Genomic DNA, 16,830 nt, shown 5'->3' on the forward strand with positions numbered 1-16,830 from the left:
TCCATGGTCTATATCATTTATATATACTATGAATAGAAGTGGCCCAAGAACGGAACCCTGAGGAACTCCACTTGTAACATTTTTCCATCTAGAAGTTTTTCATTTAAAAAAAAACTCTCTGTTTTCGATCATTCAATCAATTACTAGTCCAACTTAATAGGCTACCACTTATTCCGTGCGAAGTTGATTTAGTAAGTAGTCTTTCGTGGGGGACGGTATCAAAAGCTTTTGCAAATTCTAGATATATTAAATCTATATTGTTTCTTTTGTCATAATTCGAGATAACTGTGTTGTAGAATTCGAGTAAGTTAGTCATGCAAGAACGTTTCCGTCTGAAACCATGCTGGCTATCATTTATCAAATGGTTACTTTCTAAATGATGTTTGATAGCATCTCTGATGATAGTTTCCATTATTTTTCCTACGATTGAAATCAAACTTATAGGCCTATAGTTATTTGGTTTCTTTTTTGTCACTTTTTTGAATATGGGAGTAACGTTAGCTAGCTTCTATTCTCTTGGGACATCTCCGGATATGATGGATTTCTTGAAAATAATTTCTAATGGAACAACAATCTCATTTTTCATTTCCTTTAAGATTCTTGGATGCCAACCGTCAGGCCCTGGTGTTTTATTAACTTTGAGTTTCACTATACACCTTTTAATTTTTTCTTTTGTTATATTTACCGTAGTAAGTTTACCCTAGACATTTCACAGGTTTTAGTTTGGAGTTCACTTTCAGGTGTTTCGTTTACGAATACCGAGCTAAAATAATTGTTTAAAATATTACACATTCCTTCATTTGAATATTCAAGTTGACCGTCAGCAGATAATAGTGGACCAATGTGATTCCTAACAACCTTTTTATCTCTAATGTAACTATAGAATTTTTTGGGATTCTCTTTGGATTTATCAGTGATATTCATTTCGTATTGTCGTTGTTTTTTTGTTTTTTTTTTGTCTTTTTAAAATCTCTCTGTATTGATACATAACTTTCATAGTCATTAGATACACCCGAACACTTATATTTCTTATAAGCCTGTCTCTTTTTAGCAATACTTTTTTCAATTTCTTTGTCGAGCCACTTTGGGTGAGCCTTATTTGGGGGACGTCTGTCCTTAAAAGGAATGTAAGTATGAATCATCTTAGTGAGCGTATTTTGAAATATTTCCCACATCTGATCTACAGGTCTTTCGCTTAATTTTGCCTCCCAATCTGTAAGCTGAAGCTCCTGACGTGGTCCTATGAACTGAACTTTACTGAAATTGGGTATTTTAGAAACAAGTAGCTATTCTAAAAAAAATTAGGAGTTTGAATCTAACTAAGCTGTGATCGCTATTTGCAACAGTTTTACAAAACACGTAAGATCACATTAGCAAAGAGCACAAGGGAACAGTATACAGTATATGAGAGATAGCAATATTACAGAAGTTTTATATTTCCTTTATGAGTAGAGACTATAAAACCTAACACAGACAAATGACATGTGGCTCTGGTGCGAAGGGGCGCCCTAAAACAGTCCCTAAACCAAGGATGGGCAACCTCTGGAAGAGACTGTGCCAGTTTCTTTGATTTGTAGCCTGCGCGTCAACAGCACCTCATAGTGCGCAAGGTAATGTCAATTCATACGTGCTGTTTTACTGCAGTGGGGATGGCTGTAAATGTTAAATCCTGGACGATCAGGTTTTAATTTTGTCTCTTGTCGTCACATTTTGTTTATTTGAAGAGATGATGTTATTTTTCGAAGCTGCAACAAGGTTTCAAAACCAACTAGCGTTCCAGGGTCAACCTTATTACCTAAAGGACTGCATGTTACAATGCTGTCAGCACCACAGCATGGATTTCTGTCCTTAGAACCTACTAGAACCTACCATTTTCTCTAACGGTTCTGATACTTGAAATGTCGAAGCAGCTTTACCGAAACGAATAAAAAATCAGACACGTTTGATGAAGTTCACTATATTTACCGGAACTCCTGTGAACATCAGTGACCCTATACTGTAGCGTTTGGCCACCTGATGCTGGACGACTTGGAGATAATAATGTTTACACTTTTCACCAAAACGACTCATCAGATCTCTTACATGCCTAAGTGCTGCCCCCTGCCCCCCATCACCACTCCCCATCTTCACTATTCCTTACTGCCTACTATAACTATTGGCTTGCGAAATAATTAAACAGATTTTGAAAATGTTATTCAATGCCCCTATTGCAGAAAGGATTAGGGGAAAATATTTCATATTCTGTTGATTCTAACGCAAAATTCGTCGATTACGGTAAGATATTCAGGGCTTCTTTCACTTTTTCTATTATAATTATTTTGTCAGCCTTGTGGGCGGCATGTTCAGACTAGAATTGCACCCCCCCCCCCCGGGCAAATGCCCTCCTTGCCCCCCCTTGTGAGGGCCCCCTGTGACTTATATCTTTTGATAACGTCAAGTGGGCACAGCACAAGTGTCCGGTGCTACTGTTTAAGCTGAGTGGCATTTTTTTTTTCTCCTATATGTTGTTTTCAAACTGCTTTCTTCATCTTCGTGGGACCTCCTTGATAAAGGTGCCACAACTTATCTCGATCAAGCCTTTATCTACCAGGTGATCCTTTTCCCTATGACCTAACTGTCGCCAGGCTCTTCTTATCATCTCGGTGACAACGGGGTCACCGTCATCTTGACTAAAGTTTGTATCAGAATCGATAATTGAGGAATGAAACATGTAGACCACTGTTTCCCAACCCTGGGGTCGCCAAGACATCTTGTATCTATTTTTTTTTTTCTTTTTTTTTATTATATGAATTCAATACAATAACCATGATGATGTTAACTTTGCCTTTGATAACCTTACATTGCCTTTCTTACACATGTATTTATTATATTTATCCACTACTTTTTACAGTCAGCAACTAGTCATATATATTAACACATATACGATTAGTGGTGTCGCGGTTATATTATGAGGATCATATTGGGGTCGCATAAAAAAAAAAAAAGGTTGAGAAATACTGATGCAGAACAACGGCGCTCGCTAGAGTCCTTGTGTTCTAACTTCACACAGTTCTTCCGAGGTAAAGGGGTTATTACATTGGGCTATTTTTCCTCCAACCTCCATTTGAGTAACTAGAATATGACTTCGCTTACAAAAATCTAGACTTCTAAGAACATTTCATCGGTATGTCTAATATTCGCGTGGGTCTCTTAGTTGATCATTCAGCTTTGTTATATATGACGGAAAGATAATTTGATGTTTGGAGATTTAAAAAATAAAGTATTTTAACCGAAGTCGTTTTTTACTCGAACGAACTCTCAACTGTCGGGACTGGTGAAGCCCGTGGAAATCCAGTGTGATAATCCCGACATAAATTCGGTATGAGAGGACCGTTGCTGGTTGTCATGGGGCCTCGTATTTATTGTCAAAGAAACTCGTGGACAACAGTGGCTGACTGACTGAGACAGACTTGAAGAGGTCTTCACAGAGACGAAACGTCAGAAGAAGAAGAATTTTTTTTTTTACATTTGTGTTTACCTCATCGACTGACTGCCCACTCTATATAACTTTTCCTCCCGCGACAGATACAAACTGGCTCCAGTCAACTGATCCAAGCAACTGGTTCACGGTTGCGCAGTTCCGAAGTGGCTGAGCAACCCTTCGTCATCCACCCTGGAGTGAGAGCAGGTAAGCATCCACTATCAAAATAACATCTATCAGTAACCTTACCTGCTCTTGTCCTCTCCTCACCTAACATCTAAAACTGCCCTATGCCTTTTGTTTTCGCCTACCTCTGTCTCCTATGTCTTCATTAACCTAGTCCCAGACCCACCAAGCAGTCCTTCATCCCTTCCATAGGAACAATAGCGCCGCATAACCAAAGTCCCTCCTACAGTGACCCCCATCCTTACCTCAACTTGCTTCCTCTACAGGAGTCGCCATGTCTCACGTCACGAAAGGTGAGCGCAGCATAGACATAGCCTTCGACAACGGTATCCACAGTGCCTTCCCATTCGTATGGCTAAGGGACAACTGTCAGTGCCCGTCCTGCTTCGACAAGGACTCCTCCTCCAGGAAGTTCCTCCTGGAGAACCTCAATGTTGAGGAGTATCCTACCAACGTTCAGGTAGATAGCCTAAGCACGTTCGCTCGTGTGTGAGAGAGAGAGAGAGAGAGAGAGAGAGAGAGAGAGAGAGAGAGAGAGAGAGAGATTTACCATTGTCTTGTATCACGTGTAAGACTCGTGATCGACAGCTATTATCATCCTGGATGAACCGAGAACTCATATATAGCCCGATCTAGTGTGTGTGTGTGTGTGTGTGTGTGTGTGTGTGTGTGTGTGTGTGTGTGTGTGTATTCACTTGGTCTTTGGATCACGTGTTAGACTCGTGATCGACAGCTATTTCCCTCCTGGAAGAGAGCTCAGAGCTCGTAGGTCCGATCTATGGGTAATGCTATGACCTTGCACACACACACACACCCCCAACTCCCCGCCCACGAGAGTTGGAGTAACACCCCTCAGCGCTGCGATACTGATATTATTTCAGCCCCGGGCGAGAGTCGAACCCGGACCTCCGTAGTGGCAGGCCAGAGCTCTAACCACAGCGCCAGTGTGTGTGTGTGTGTGTGTGTGTGTGTGTGTGTGTGTGTGTGTGTGTGTGTGTGTGTGTGTGTGTGTGTGTGTGTGTGTGTGTGTGTGTGTGTGTGTGTGTGTGTGTGTGTGTGTGTGTGTGAGAGAGAGAGAGAAAGATTTACCATTGTCTTGTATCACGTGTAAGACTCGTGATCGACAGCTATTACCATCCTGGATGAACCAAGAACTCATATATAACTCGATCTAGTGTGTGCGTGTGTGTGTGTGTGTGTGTGTGTGTGTGTGTGTGTGTGTGTGTGTGTGTGTGTGTGTGTGTGTGTGTGTGTGTGTGTGTGTGTGTGTGTGTGTGTGTGTGTGTGTGTGTGTGTGTGTGTGTGTGTGTGTGTGTGTGTGTGTGTGTGCATTTGCAAGTTCTAGCGTCTGACAATGAAAGCAAATACAATACTATTCTTATTGTAAAAAAAAATACAGACAAACTTTGAAAGCTATGTCGTTTAACCATTTTTGGCACTAGCCTTTTTATTGGTTTTGTTTTCTCCAATGTAGGACGATTTCATTCAGCTGAGGACATAATCTAGTCCTGATGGGGTACAGGGGTATGCTCAAATGCAGTCATACACTATTGCACTGCTAATTCCATCCGATTTTATTCAGTTATGGGGAGAACCTCATATTCAGATTCACACCAACCAATCCCTTTGCCAAGACATATCATCTTTACAAACACCATTTTAATATCAAACTATGTTATTCAGCTTAGGTGCAACAACGTGATGAAAATGCAACATCTCATTGTCTCGTATCTCATATCATCAGTGTGTGTGGAAAGAGGTGTCATACATACAACGAGATGATGAAAAAGAATTTGTTTTATGAATGTAAGGGTGGCTGAATAAAAAAAAATATTAATTGTTCTAAGAAATTTTATAAAGCACAGACAGCGTGTGTACCCTTCGAAGACGTTAACAAGACTGGCGTCCTCTGGGGCACGCCGCTAATTCGCGGGCAACATAAAAAAAAAAAAAAAACGAACGCATGGTTCGATTACAAGAATGTACAATAATTATAATACATATATATTAATAAATAAAAACAACGGGAAAATATACATAAAAATACAAGAAGGGTCACCATTACATGAATGAAACTGACTGCCCACACACGCCGATTTGAGAAAGTGAAAATAATAGCACAAGGCGCGTCTCTTGTTTATTTTCAGAGCAACAGCGAAACCATACAGATTACTTGGTCCGATGGACATCAGAGTGAATACCAGGCTGATTGGCTCCACCAGCGTGCCTTCACCGACGCCGCTAGAAGCGACTACTCAAAGTTCCACGCCTTGACGCAGGTACGCACAGTTCCTTGACCTTTTGACTACCACATATGTCCCTCAGATGATTGAAATCATCTGATGACAACTAAAATAAAACGCGCGCGTCTCCCTTGGCCGTGAGAGAACGAACGTTTGGTGGTTTGTGTTGTCTTCGACCTGTCCACCGTCTTTCCATCGTGAGAAGCCGGGCGACCTTGCTTGACCCTACGTGACCCTACTTAACCTCTTCATTACTGTGACGTACATCTTTTGATGTTTCTGTGCTATCTGGTGATAGCTGGGGGGTGGGAAGGGTGAAGGGGAAAGGGGGAAGGGCAAATTCGGAACAAACGGAGGTTTTCATTTATCGAAATATACCTTGTTCAGGTAAATAGGCTTAGTCTCCCATCAACTAGAAATATATGTATGACTTGAACCAAATCCACCACTGACCCGAGTTAAACCGTCTGATATTACCCAGAGCAACAACAGTGTGTGGGGAGGGGAGGAGAGAGGGGGTGAGTAACCGAGATGAAAGTGTAAGAAAAAGTCATGTGGTCTACAGTTATCACGTCAAGGTCAAGAGCTATTAGATAAGGAACTGCGCCACGAGTACTCTTATCAACGCCATAACCTTTGACAGTTAAAACTACTTGAGGGGGGCCCTATTCGTTTTTTGTTTTTTTGTTTTTCTTCTTCTTCTTCTTCTTCTTTTTTTTTGGGGGGGAGGGTGTTCGGATGTTAGCGATGTTCGGATTAATGCGGTTCGGATATGGGAGTGATTACTGTATATGCGAAAGGAGTTTTAGTAAACACCGCTAAGGATTATTTAATGTTTGATAAGTAACAGGTACTATGTAGACCAGGGATTCTCGACCTTTTTCCCGTTACATGTCCCGAGAATCATCAGACCATCGACCCGTACCTCCATTAACCTGACACAGAATAAAGAATAGTAATACATTAAGATTAATCAAACATACAATGGTACCGCAATAGATGCCAAATGGTTCAAATTGCAATGACTTTATTCATCAGTTAAGAATTGCACAGTGATACTACACATGGAGGAATGAAACTGCAGTTACTTTATTTCCAACCAGTATCAAACTTCAGTGTCATCTAAGTGACCCTGTAGACCGTCCCGCGAACCCTGAATTTGTAGACCATAAAGACAATTCCTTCGAAAACAAATAGATACCATAGAAATTAATACAAGAACCTAGAAGCACCACTTAAGCTTCTGTTCACGCGTTAATGTTCCCTAAAGATCATCGCTTTGTCCCCTCCTCCTCCCCAAGCCTATCTCCACTTCTTTACTTGACTCACATCAATATCTCCGCCATCTATCTCCCCCCTTATCGACGAATATACCCCACTATCCTCCACCCCTTCTCATTTATTCTCGTTTCACACGTATCGACTTTTCGCCGAGCGCCGTCCACGGCACGACGTCGTACACTCGAATAACCATGGGTGTCTATGGACGCTTTCACACGTCACGACCACGACCACGTGTGAAAGCGTCCATAGACAACTATGGTTATTTGAGAGCACGAAGTCGTGTCGTGGACGGTGCACGACGAAAAGCCGATACCTGTGAAACAAGCCTCACTCCTTAATGTTTGCATATCTAGGCACTTCTGATATCAGTCCTACTGCATCGTCCCATAATGTTTTCCTCGTTTGCCTCTTTTTCTTTATTGCCCTTTCTCCGCCATCAACTTGGTTTCATCCTGTCTCCTTAATCTTTTCATTATCTCCAGTCAGCTCACCTTATCATTGCATCCTTTGCGTTTCAACTCTATATACTCTTCATATATTTTTTTCGTCTCTTACAATTTTCTTATATCATTCTTCTTCCTTATTGTCTCACTCCTCTATTGTAATTATCATTAAAAGTTATCGTTATGATATAAAGGTTTACTTTCCTCCTTATTTACCAGGGAACCCAAAGAGGGAAGATTAAGTTTAAGGTTTAATCTAGTAATTCCAGGGACCAGGGGAAAGTATATGCACCCACTACCAGAACGCAAAATAAGGCAGCAATGCACACGGCGAAATAAGTTTCATAGTTCAGTTCATCTACTTTGTTGTATAGAATCAATGTTATATATATATATATATATATATATATATATATATATATATATATATATATATATATATATATTAGGACTGTTTATGGTTATGGTACCTGTGAGCATCTCATGCTCACATATTGACATGACGTGGTTATCTAAAGAAACAACAGCATGAAATGATCCACCCAATGATATGGTGGTGACCCACAACATTTCAGACTTTTCAAAACCCAGCTACTTGATGTTGTGGATACTCTGTGAAGAAATTCCTACTAATTCCTAAACCATGAGATTTTTTTTTTTTCCAGGCGTACTAAAAATTAACAGTAGTTTCATGGGTGCCGTAACTAAAGCGAACTATATGGAGTTGAACAATTTTTTTCTGCTATTGTCGCTGCATGTACGACCCACATGAACTACAAGACATTCATCTTTTCCCAGGTTCCTTGGGGAGCGGGTCATGAGTTCGAACGGTTCTCCTTCGATGAACTGGTCAGTGATGACAGGAGACTCTTGGAGTGGCTTGTGGTTATGGAGAAGACGGGCCTGTCCCTAGTGACCAACATGCCGGAAGACCTGGGTGTATGCAAACTCATCGAACACGTCGCCTTCGTCAGGAAAACCCACTACGGGTAGGTCGTTCGTTCTCATCAGTCCCAAAACTGAATGAAAAATCATGAAACTTTGTAACATCTACTAGCACCTACATTTTCTCTTTGAGTCCCGAGGTGGTGTGCGTGTAAAGGTGTCGGCACACTAGGCATTTCTCGCTAGCATGCTACTTGCTTTTGCTATTTCGTTTGAGTAGAAACGAGTTTAGTTATGATTTTTTTTTTTTCTCTTCAACTTCCCAAATGTCAAATTTCTCTTGCATCATATAGTAAGAAGCTGAAGGACGAACTGAGAAAATTCAAACCTATACGAATGTTAGACACATTGTTGAGATGTTTGTACAGAAGTCTAGAATATTGTAACCGAAGTCGTTTCTACTCAAACGAACAAAAGCAAGCAGCATGCTAGCCTACTGTGCCACCACCTTTTAAATCCACTTGCACTTGTGCAAAAATCTCTTCTCTTAACCATCCTATCTCCCAAAGTCGGGATGGTATGACTGTTCGTGTAACATTACAGATATGCATTCCACGTGGAGAACCGCCCTTCCGCTAATAACCTGGCCTTCACGAGCGCTAAACTCGGACTACACAACGACTTGGCCTACTACGAATATATACCCGGGGTGAGGACCTGCTCAAATGCAGGGCATCAGTTTAGGGAATAGCTAGTTGTTGTTGTTGTTGTTTTTCTTTTTAACTTTAACGTCACGTTAGGAGTGTCTAAACATAACTACACAGGATTAGGCATTCTTGGGATCATTATCACCGAGAGCACTGACTACGAAAAAAATACAAAAACAAGATTTTGGATCGGTTAGAGTGAATAAGAAACGTGAGAATTTATCTAACATTTAGCTTAGCCATATAGCTTAGGGGTGTGCCGATTAATCGGCATCAACATCGGCAATAATCGGCACTTTTTGTGAGTCGGCATCGGAGAGAATCGTTTTTATTTAATTTTATTTTATTCTATTTTATTCCATTTTATTTTATCTTATCTTATTTTATTTTATTTTATTATTATTATTATTTTTTTTTTTTGGAGAATGGGATTCGGTATCGATATCAACAATATTTTGCCGATGCCAATTCAGTAATTCTCCTATTATTCATTGTTCCGGTGGTTGTATAAGGCCATGCAGCATATTATGTGCCATATGATATACCACTACCAAATAATCATTGCTGTATTTTATTTTCACACAGCATCACAACCGTAGGCAATGAGGTGGCTAGGAATATGCTGTGGTGGTGGTAAGTCTATACTGCCGTCTAGTGCCACAACACACGTTTTGAAAATATTATGCAGAGATGATAAAATCTGCAGACACGAGAACGTACGACCGGAGAAACTTTTATTTGAAATAACAGCACAAGTCAAAGTAAATGTTAGAGTAAATTATATCAATTTTCATTTATTTATTTAATTTATCTATTTATTTGTATTTCTGATATAAAATTAAACTAAAAAAAAAAAATATTTGAAATAGCAAAGTATCTACAACAGAAATTAAGAGAAAGCAATGTGGGAATAAATCATTCGGGCGTCCGTGAACGGATTTGCTCCCAATTACTCCGCAGCAATTCATAGCCTAACGAATATTTTATAAAAAAAAAAATATATATATATATATATATGTATTTTGACAGGTAAATACATAACAATACATATGTATGCTTTTTGGCTTAAGAGTTCTTTTCTGTTAATCAAAAATGCAATTTTTGTAAGTAGACTTTAGGGGCTTAGAAATCGCTAAATCAAAAATATCTTGCAGAATAGTATCACATGTATTTTATTGGCGTTTTTTAAAGTTTATATTAAAAACTGATATACCGTAATTATATAAAGTGGAATCGGTATCAGCATTAGCAACTAAGAGTGAATAGGACTCGGCATCGGTATGGGCATCTGCAACTATTGGTAAAGAGGAATCGGCATTGGCATCGGCATCGGCAAAAAAAAAAAATGAAATCGGCACACCCCTAATATAGATAGAGTAGTACTTTCTTTTCAGCCCCTCCTGTTACTTGTAAAATTCCCAAGGTGCAATCAAAATAGTCCCTCTTTTTGAAGTTATTCCCCTTACAGAAATCTACGTTCCTTCTACAAAGGCTACTTTTCCCTTTACAGAAGCTGATGAGGTCGCCTTTGTTTCTGTTCCAGATGATCATGCTGCAGTGTTTGAAACAGCACGAGGGCTCGGGGGGCGAGACTCAGGTCAGCGACGGCCTTTTCGCCGCCGAGTACCTCCGGCAACACCACCCGGAGGCCCACCAGATCCTCCGAACTTCGCCCATGTACTTCTGGGACAAGGGCACCGCTGGGGTGCCCGCAGAAAGCCCGCGTTTCTACAAGCTGAGCAAGGCGCCTGTCCTGCAGTAAGATCATTTCGTACTTCCTTTCCCTTCAATTGAATATATATATATACATATATATATATATATATATATATATATATATATATATATATATATATATATATATATTATATATATATATATATATTATATATATATATATATATATATATATATATATATATATATATATATATATATATATATATATATTTCTAAGATTTCCATTGCATTCATGCCATGTGTCGATAAGGACCAATAACACGACACTGCTCATCCAGATCAATACGAATCATTTGAACAACTGTTCTCGCTACCAACATAAGAACACCTGGTTCCTTATGGGTCGATACGTATGTTTAGTAAACATAAATACTGGAATGCAAGAGAAAAATAGTCTTCAAGGTACATACATACATATACCAAGGCTTTTTCCCCCTTACAAGGAGGGTAGCCAAAAAGAAAAAGACATAAAATCATTCCCACCTATTCCATCCCTGAATACACTCCACACCCCTCCACCCTCCCTCATATCTTAGCACCTCCTGAATGACGGGTCATCCCTGCACCTTGTCCAATGCCCCGAGTCAGAAGCAGTGTCGCAAGACAGCACATCCACAGCAAGGCCGCTTCATTAAATCGGCGACCCCCCCGCTCCGTCCCCCCATTGCAAATTGTGTAATATATCTTGTAAATTATGCAATTTTAATTTAATGAAGGACGTCTATCACAATATACTACTGACCAGAGACCAAAAAGCAATAGGTCAGTTCACTTAAAAGAATAACATGACGTCATGAATAGCGACATGTTATGAATATCGATATGGCGTCATGAATGGATATGTGATGTCATTGATATCGATGTGACGTAATTAATATATGACGTCATTAATAGCGACATGACCTCATGAATAGCGATATGACATCATACAATACCTATCTTGAGTCGCTTGAACGTTTCTGTTCGGGAGAAGAGTATCCTACCAATTAACTTATTCGTTATTTGTGTTCGTTTTTCTATTAATACATTTGACAAGTTACACAATTGTTTGCTTAGTCATTTAATCTATTTATTCGTTTCTTTACTGACCCTTGGTCTATTTACATATTATTCTGTCCTCAGGCTCATTATTTACAATTTCCCTGTGATATTCGCCAACGACATCCGTTTGTTCACAAAACATTTCAATAAGTTAGATCATATTGATTTTTTTTTTAGCCAGAGAGGTAGCCCAGTGACTATTGAAAGGTTTTGGTTGTAATAGTAATTCATATTTTTTTTTTTTTTTTTTTTTTTTTTTTTTTTTTTTTTTTGTAAGGTTAACACTAAGTTGTTGGAGGCATGCGTTCTGTCTCAAATAGAAAATAATACAATCATATTTTGATTAAATATTCTGAACGTGCGCCCCACATGCCAAGGAATTATTTTTCTATATTTTAGTTTGCATCCAGGCTCATTATCTACTGTGCTAGATAAGGTAACCTTGATAATACAAAACTCACACATACTCTCTCGCTCTTTTTTTTATGACAAGGGCGTTGGCGGAGTTATTCTGTTTTTGTTTATTTATTTGCTTGTCGATTTACACCTCTCATTCTTTTTATCCGTATTCATCTTCTCTATTAACGGAAGTGCATGCACCCCCCCCCCTATTCCCCGCAGATACGACGACGCCGGAAACCTAATGGCTGTGCGTATCAGCCAACATTCCAGGGATTCGTGTATGGCAATATCAGCTGAAAATGTTCAGCCTTTCTACGCGGCCATGCGACTTTTCTACGATGTGATGGAAGCCAACAGTGTAACGTACAAGATGCAGAATGGTAACTGTGTATACTTTATTTATTATTTATGTATTTATTCATTTGTTTTGTTATCTGCCTATTTATTCTTTTATCAATCAGTTTATCTATTTATTTGTTTATCTGTTTATTTATTTATTTGCTCATATATCTATTCACTTCGTTATCTATTTAGCTATATATTCATTCATTTAACTATGTTATATTTCTATTATTATAATTATGATAATTTGACCATATTGCTTCCTGTGTCCAATCTAGAGATGCGTATGTAACCATACAAGCAATTTCATTCAACCGAGGGTAGCATCACTGCAATCAATATGATAAACGAGAGAGAGAGAGAGAGAGAGAGAGAGAGAGAGAGAGAGAGAGAGAGAGAGAGAGAGCGATCTGGAACATTGAAAAATATCAAGAACGTTTGGAGTAGGTCCCTGTACTACTAAGTATTTCAGCGGCTTTGACCCATCGTTTTTCGCTCATATTTCCGAAATAATCATTCACATCAGCATAATATATTAGCACAGCTTAATTCACACCCTGCCCTAGTTTTTTACGGTATAGTGCATTCACAAGTGTATTTATTTACGGCGTTTACTCTTGACATCAAATGTCTCGCAGCCGACACCCGTGAAGTAAATCGAACAAGTGAAGTTGTGACGTCATCACAAACTACCTCGTGTATCCCATCCTCCTCCCCTTCCCTCCTTCCTCCCCATTTCCCTCCTCCTCCTCCTCCTCCTCTCTCTCTCAAAAAAACAAAAACAAAACAAAAAAAAACAAACATGTAATAATAATTGAATACCATGCACCCGGAGAGGGAATTCAATAACAAGTTTATACATATGATGGATAGGGAAATTATGATAATAACTGGACATGCATTTCATTTCATTCTATACCACTATGGATAAACAGTTCATCCTTGTCATCGATGTCCACGGTGATGATGACGGGTTCCACATTTTTATGTATGCTGTCTGGTGACCAGTAATCTTCTTCGAACGATCTGGACCTTCTCACAGCACCCGCCCACACCTCCTTGGTTGCGATAAGCTTTGCCTCCTGGAGCCGCGCTTGCAGGTCTGCCCGAGTGAACCGCTGCAACGTTGAACGCACGTGTTGCTTCATGCAGCCCCACACTTGTTCGATGGCGTTTAATTCTGGATGAGCTGGTGGCAAACGGGTGACCTCATGACCCCATGATCGGATAATTTCGTCAACCGTGTAACGTGGCTCAGGCCTGTTCTCCTTGCAGATCAGTAGCAACTCAGGGCTTGTAGCATGTGGTGGGAATGGTAGGCTGCGGCACTCCAACCATTTCACGATCTCCGCTTTTCTTGTGGCAGTGGTGGGGCAACGGGTCTCCTCGGTCAGCTGACTGTGGTAGGGTGCGTTGTCAAGCACCAGCACCGATGGCTCAACGAGCGCCGGCAAAAGCTGTGATGTCAGCCAGCGAATGAATAGGGCGCTGTTCATTTCACCATGATAGTCTCCTGTTTTGTTCTTGCCAGGGTAGCACCGAAATGATTTGTCAATGAATCCCTCATCTGTGCCACCTACTACTATCACAATGGGATGGGATACACGAGGTAGTTTGTGATGACGTCACAACTTCACTTGTTCGATTTACTTCACGACACAATTAATATCAAGAGTAAACGCCGTAATTAAGCACACTTGTGAATGCACTATAACGTCAAAAATTAGGGCAGGGTGTGAATTAGGCTGTGCTAATATATCATGCTGATGTGAATGGTTATTTCGGAAATATGAGCGAAAAAAGATGGGTCAAAGCCGCTGAAATACTTAGGAAGTTGAAACGACCACATGAGCGAAAATCGAAAAGGCAGAACACTACCAGTAAACTGTGCATGTGTCGCAAGCACAAGGATCGATTCCCCAATGAGTATGTGCCCCGAAGTGTTATGGACATGGAAGAGAGGGGGATTGTCTAACACAGTGGTCCTCAAATCTTTTTCATACCATTCCTCCCTTCGTGAATTCTAAATATTCGTCTGACTCCCCTTCCTTTTTTCCCAAATCCCATCCCATCAAAAAGACACAAAACAATGAATAAATAAATGAAAATAAAAAATAAACAAAAATAATTATAATAATGAAATGCTGATTATGAGAAACCCTTTGCTATACGTATTAACGTTGATAATTATAATCATCTTGTATTTCTTCTGACAGGACAGAGTGATGGAAGTCTCCTTTTATATTCAGATTCCTCACACTATTTAAAAATACATAATTTGTAACAGTAGACCATGCCCCCGCCCCCCTAAATCCCTGTCATGGTTTCTCCCGGGGACCATTGCCTCCAACTCAGGAGAACCACTGATGCCCTTACATGCCTAAGCGCCGCTCCGAGGCAAAGTTCCCAATAACGACCCCACACACACACACACGCACACACCCCGCCGCCCTTCCTTCATCACCACTTCCCATCTCCACTATTCCTTACTGCCTATTATAACTATTGGCTTGCGAAATAATTAAACTGATTTTAAACATGTTATTTAATGCCCCTATTGCAGAAAGGATAAGGGGAAATATTTCATATTCTGTTGATTCTAACGCAAAATTCGTCGATTACGGTAAGATATTCAGGGTTTATTGGACTTTTATTATAATTATTTTGTCAGCCTTGTGGGCGGCATGTTCAGACTAGAATTGCCGCCCCTCCCCCCTAAATGTGCCGCCCCAGGGTATATGTCCCCCTCATCACCATGTGGGGGCCCTGCCACTGATCCAGCACGAGCCTAATAAAGAGGAAGAGACGATGGAAGGTAGGGTGTAGACAGGATGGAAGGTTGACCAAGTATTGGCGGTTACAGACACAAATGCATGCTGATCTCCATCTTTAATTTTGTACAAGACTTGTTCGATAGGGGTGACCCCGATTATATTCCTATCTTTTAATCGCCATAGACTCTGTAGTCATTAAATTACCTGAATCTACCTATTTCAGCATGCCAGATCTTGGATGTGTGTGTGTGTGTGTGTGTGTGTGTGTGTGTGTGTGTGTGTGTGTGTGTGTGTGTGTGTGTGTGTGTGTGTGTGTGTGTGTGTGTGTATTTACCTAGTTGTATTTACGTAGTTGTATTTTACGGGAAGGGGAGCTATGCTCGTGGTGTCCCGTCTTCATATCTCATTTTATCTAAACTGTTTTCAAATTCATGAATTGTTTTTGCACACACCACTTTTTCGTCCAACTTGTTCCAGATGTCTATTACTCTGTGAGGAAAGCTATTCTTTTTCAGGCCCCTTCTATAACTGTCTTTCTTGATTTTCTTTCCATGTCCTTTTGTATTTCTACTATCCCATTTTATTAGATCCTCTCTATCAATAGTTTCTATGCCTTTCATGATTCTATAAATAGTTACCAAGTTTCCTCTCTCTCTCTTCTTTCTTCTAATGTCTGTAGCTCAAGTTTTGTTAGTCTCTCTTCATATGATAGTTCTGAGAGTGTTGGTGCTAGTTTTGTAATTGCTCTTTGTATTCTTTCATGTTTTGTTATACATTTTTTGTACTTGGTGACCACATCGTCGCTGCATATTCCAATCTTGGTCTTATCAAGGTAATTAGTATTTTCTTCATCATTTCTTCATCCAGGTATGTAAATGCCACTTTGATTGTTCTTATTAAATTATATGTTTCTCAAAAAAAAAAAATTATATGCTTCTCAGGGGACATATTATTCATAATAATGACTCCCAAGTCCCTCTCTTTTTCTATTTTTTTTTTTTCTATTTCTTCTTCTCCCAATTTATATAATCCCACTATTCTTTTTTTTTTCTGCTTCTTCCAAATTCCATTATACTAGACTTCTTGATATTGAATTCCATCTCCCACTTCCTACTCCATTCCTGTACTTTATTGAGATCACTCTGTAGCGACTCACAATCTTCTTCGGTGTTCACTTTTTTAAACAATTTTGCATCATCCGCAAAGAAGCTCATATAACTTTAAATTACTTCATCCATATCGTTAATATATATAGCAAACATTATTGGGGCCAGAACTGTTCCTTGTTGAACATCACTTATCACTTCATCCCAATTAGAGTGT

At 39.8% G+C, this 16,830-nt stretch overlaps 2 protein-coding genes across 2 annotated transcripts in view; one reads left to right on the top strand and one right to left on the bottom strand.

Moving 5' to 3' along the window:
* Nucleotides 1–16,830, top strand: part of LOC143034547 (gamma-butyrobetaine dioxygenase-like) — a 38,589-nt gene that overhangs the window by 11,365 nt on the left and 10,394 nt on the right. Inside the window, exons 3-9 of the mRNA XM_076200753.1 lie at nucleotides 3,565–3,667; nucleotides 3,913–4,106; nucleotides 5,794–5,925; nucleotides 8,415–8,605; nucleotides 9,105–9,210; nucleotides 10,752–10,966; nucleotides 12,611–12,771. Of these exons, the coding sequence (XP_076056868.1) occupies nucleotides 3,565–3,667; nucleotides 3,913–4,106; nucleotides 5,794–5,925; nucleotides 8,415–8,605; nucleotides 9,105–9,210; nucleotides 10,752–10,966; nucleotides 12,611–12,771 (1,102 nt within the window). The remainder of the gene's footprint in view (nucleotides 1–3,564; nucleotides 3,668–3,912; nucleotides 4,107–5,793; nucleotides 5,926–8,414; nucleotides 8,606–9,104; nucleotides 9,211–10,751; nucleotides 10,967–12,610; nucleotides 12,772–16,830) is intronic.
* LOC143034692 (uncharacterized) lies at nucleotides 13,571–14,337 on the bottom strand (the record flags this gene model as incomplete). The annotated part of the gene is made up of 1 exon (XM_076201063.1): nucleotides 13,571–14,337. A coding segment is annotated over one exon (696 nt), but the record flags the coding sequence as incomplete, so codon positions are not given.

Source organism: Oratosquilla oratoria, chromosome 17, assembly GCF_046742065.1.
Source record: "Oratosquilla oratoria isolate Oo_2021 chromosome 17, ASM4674206v1, whole genome shotgun sequence".
NCBI lineage: Eukaryota > Metazoa > Arthropoda > Malacostraca > Stomatopoda > Squillidae > Oratosquilla > Oratosquilla oratoria.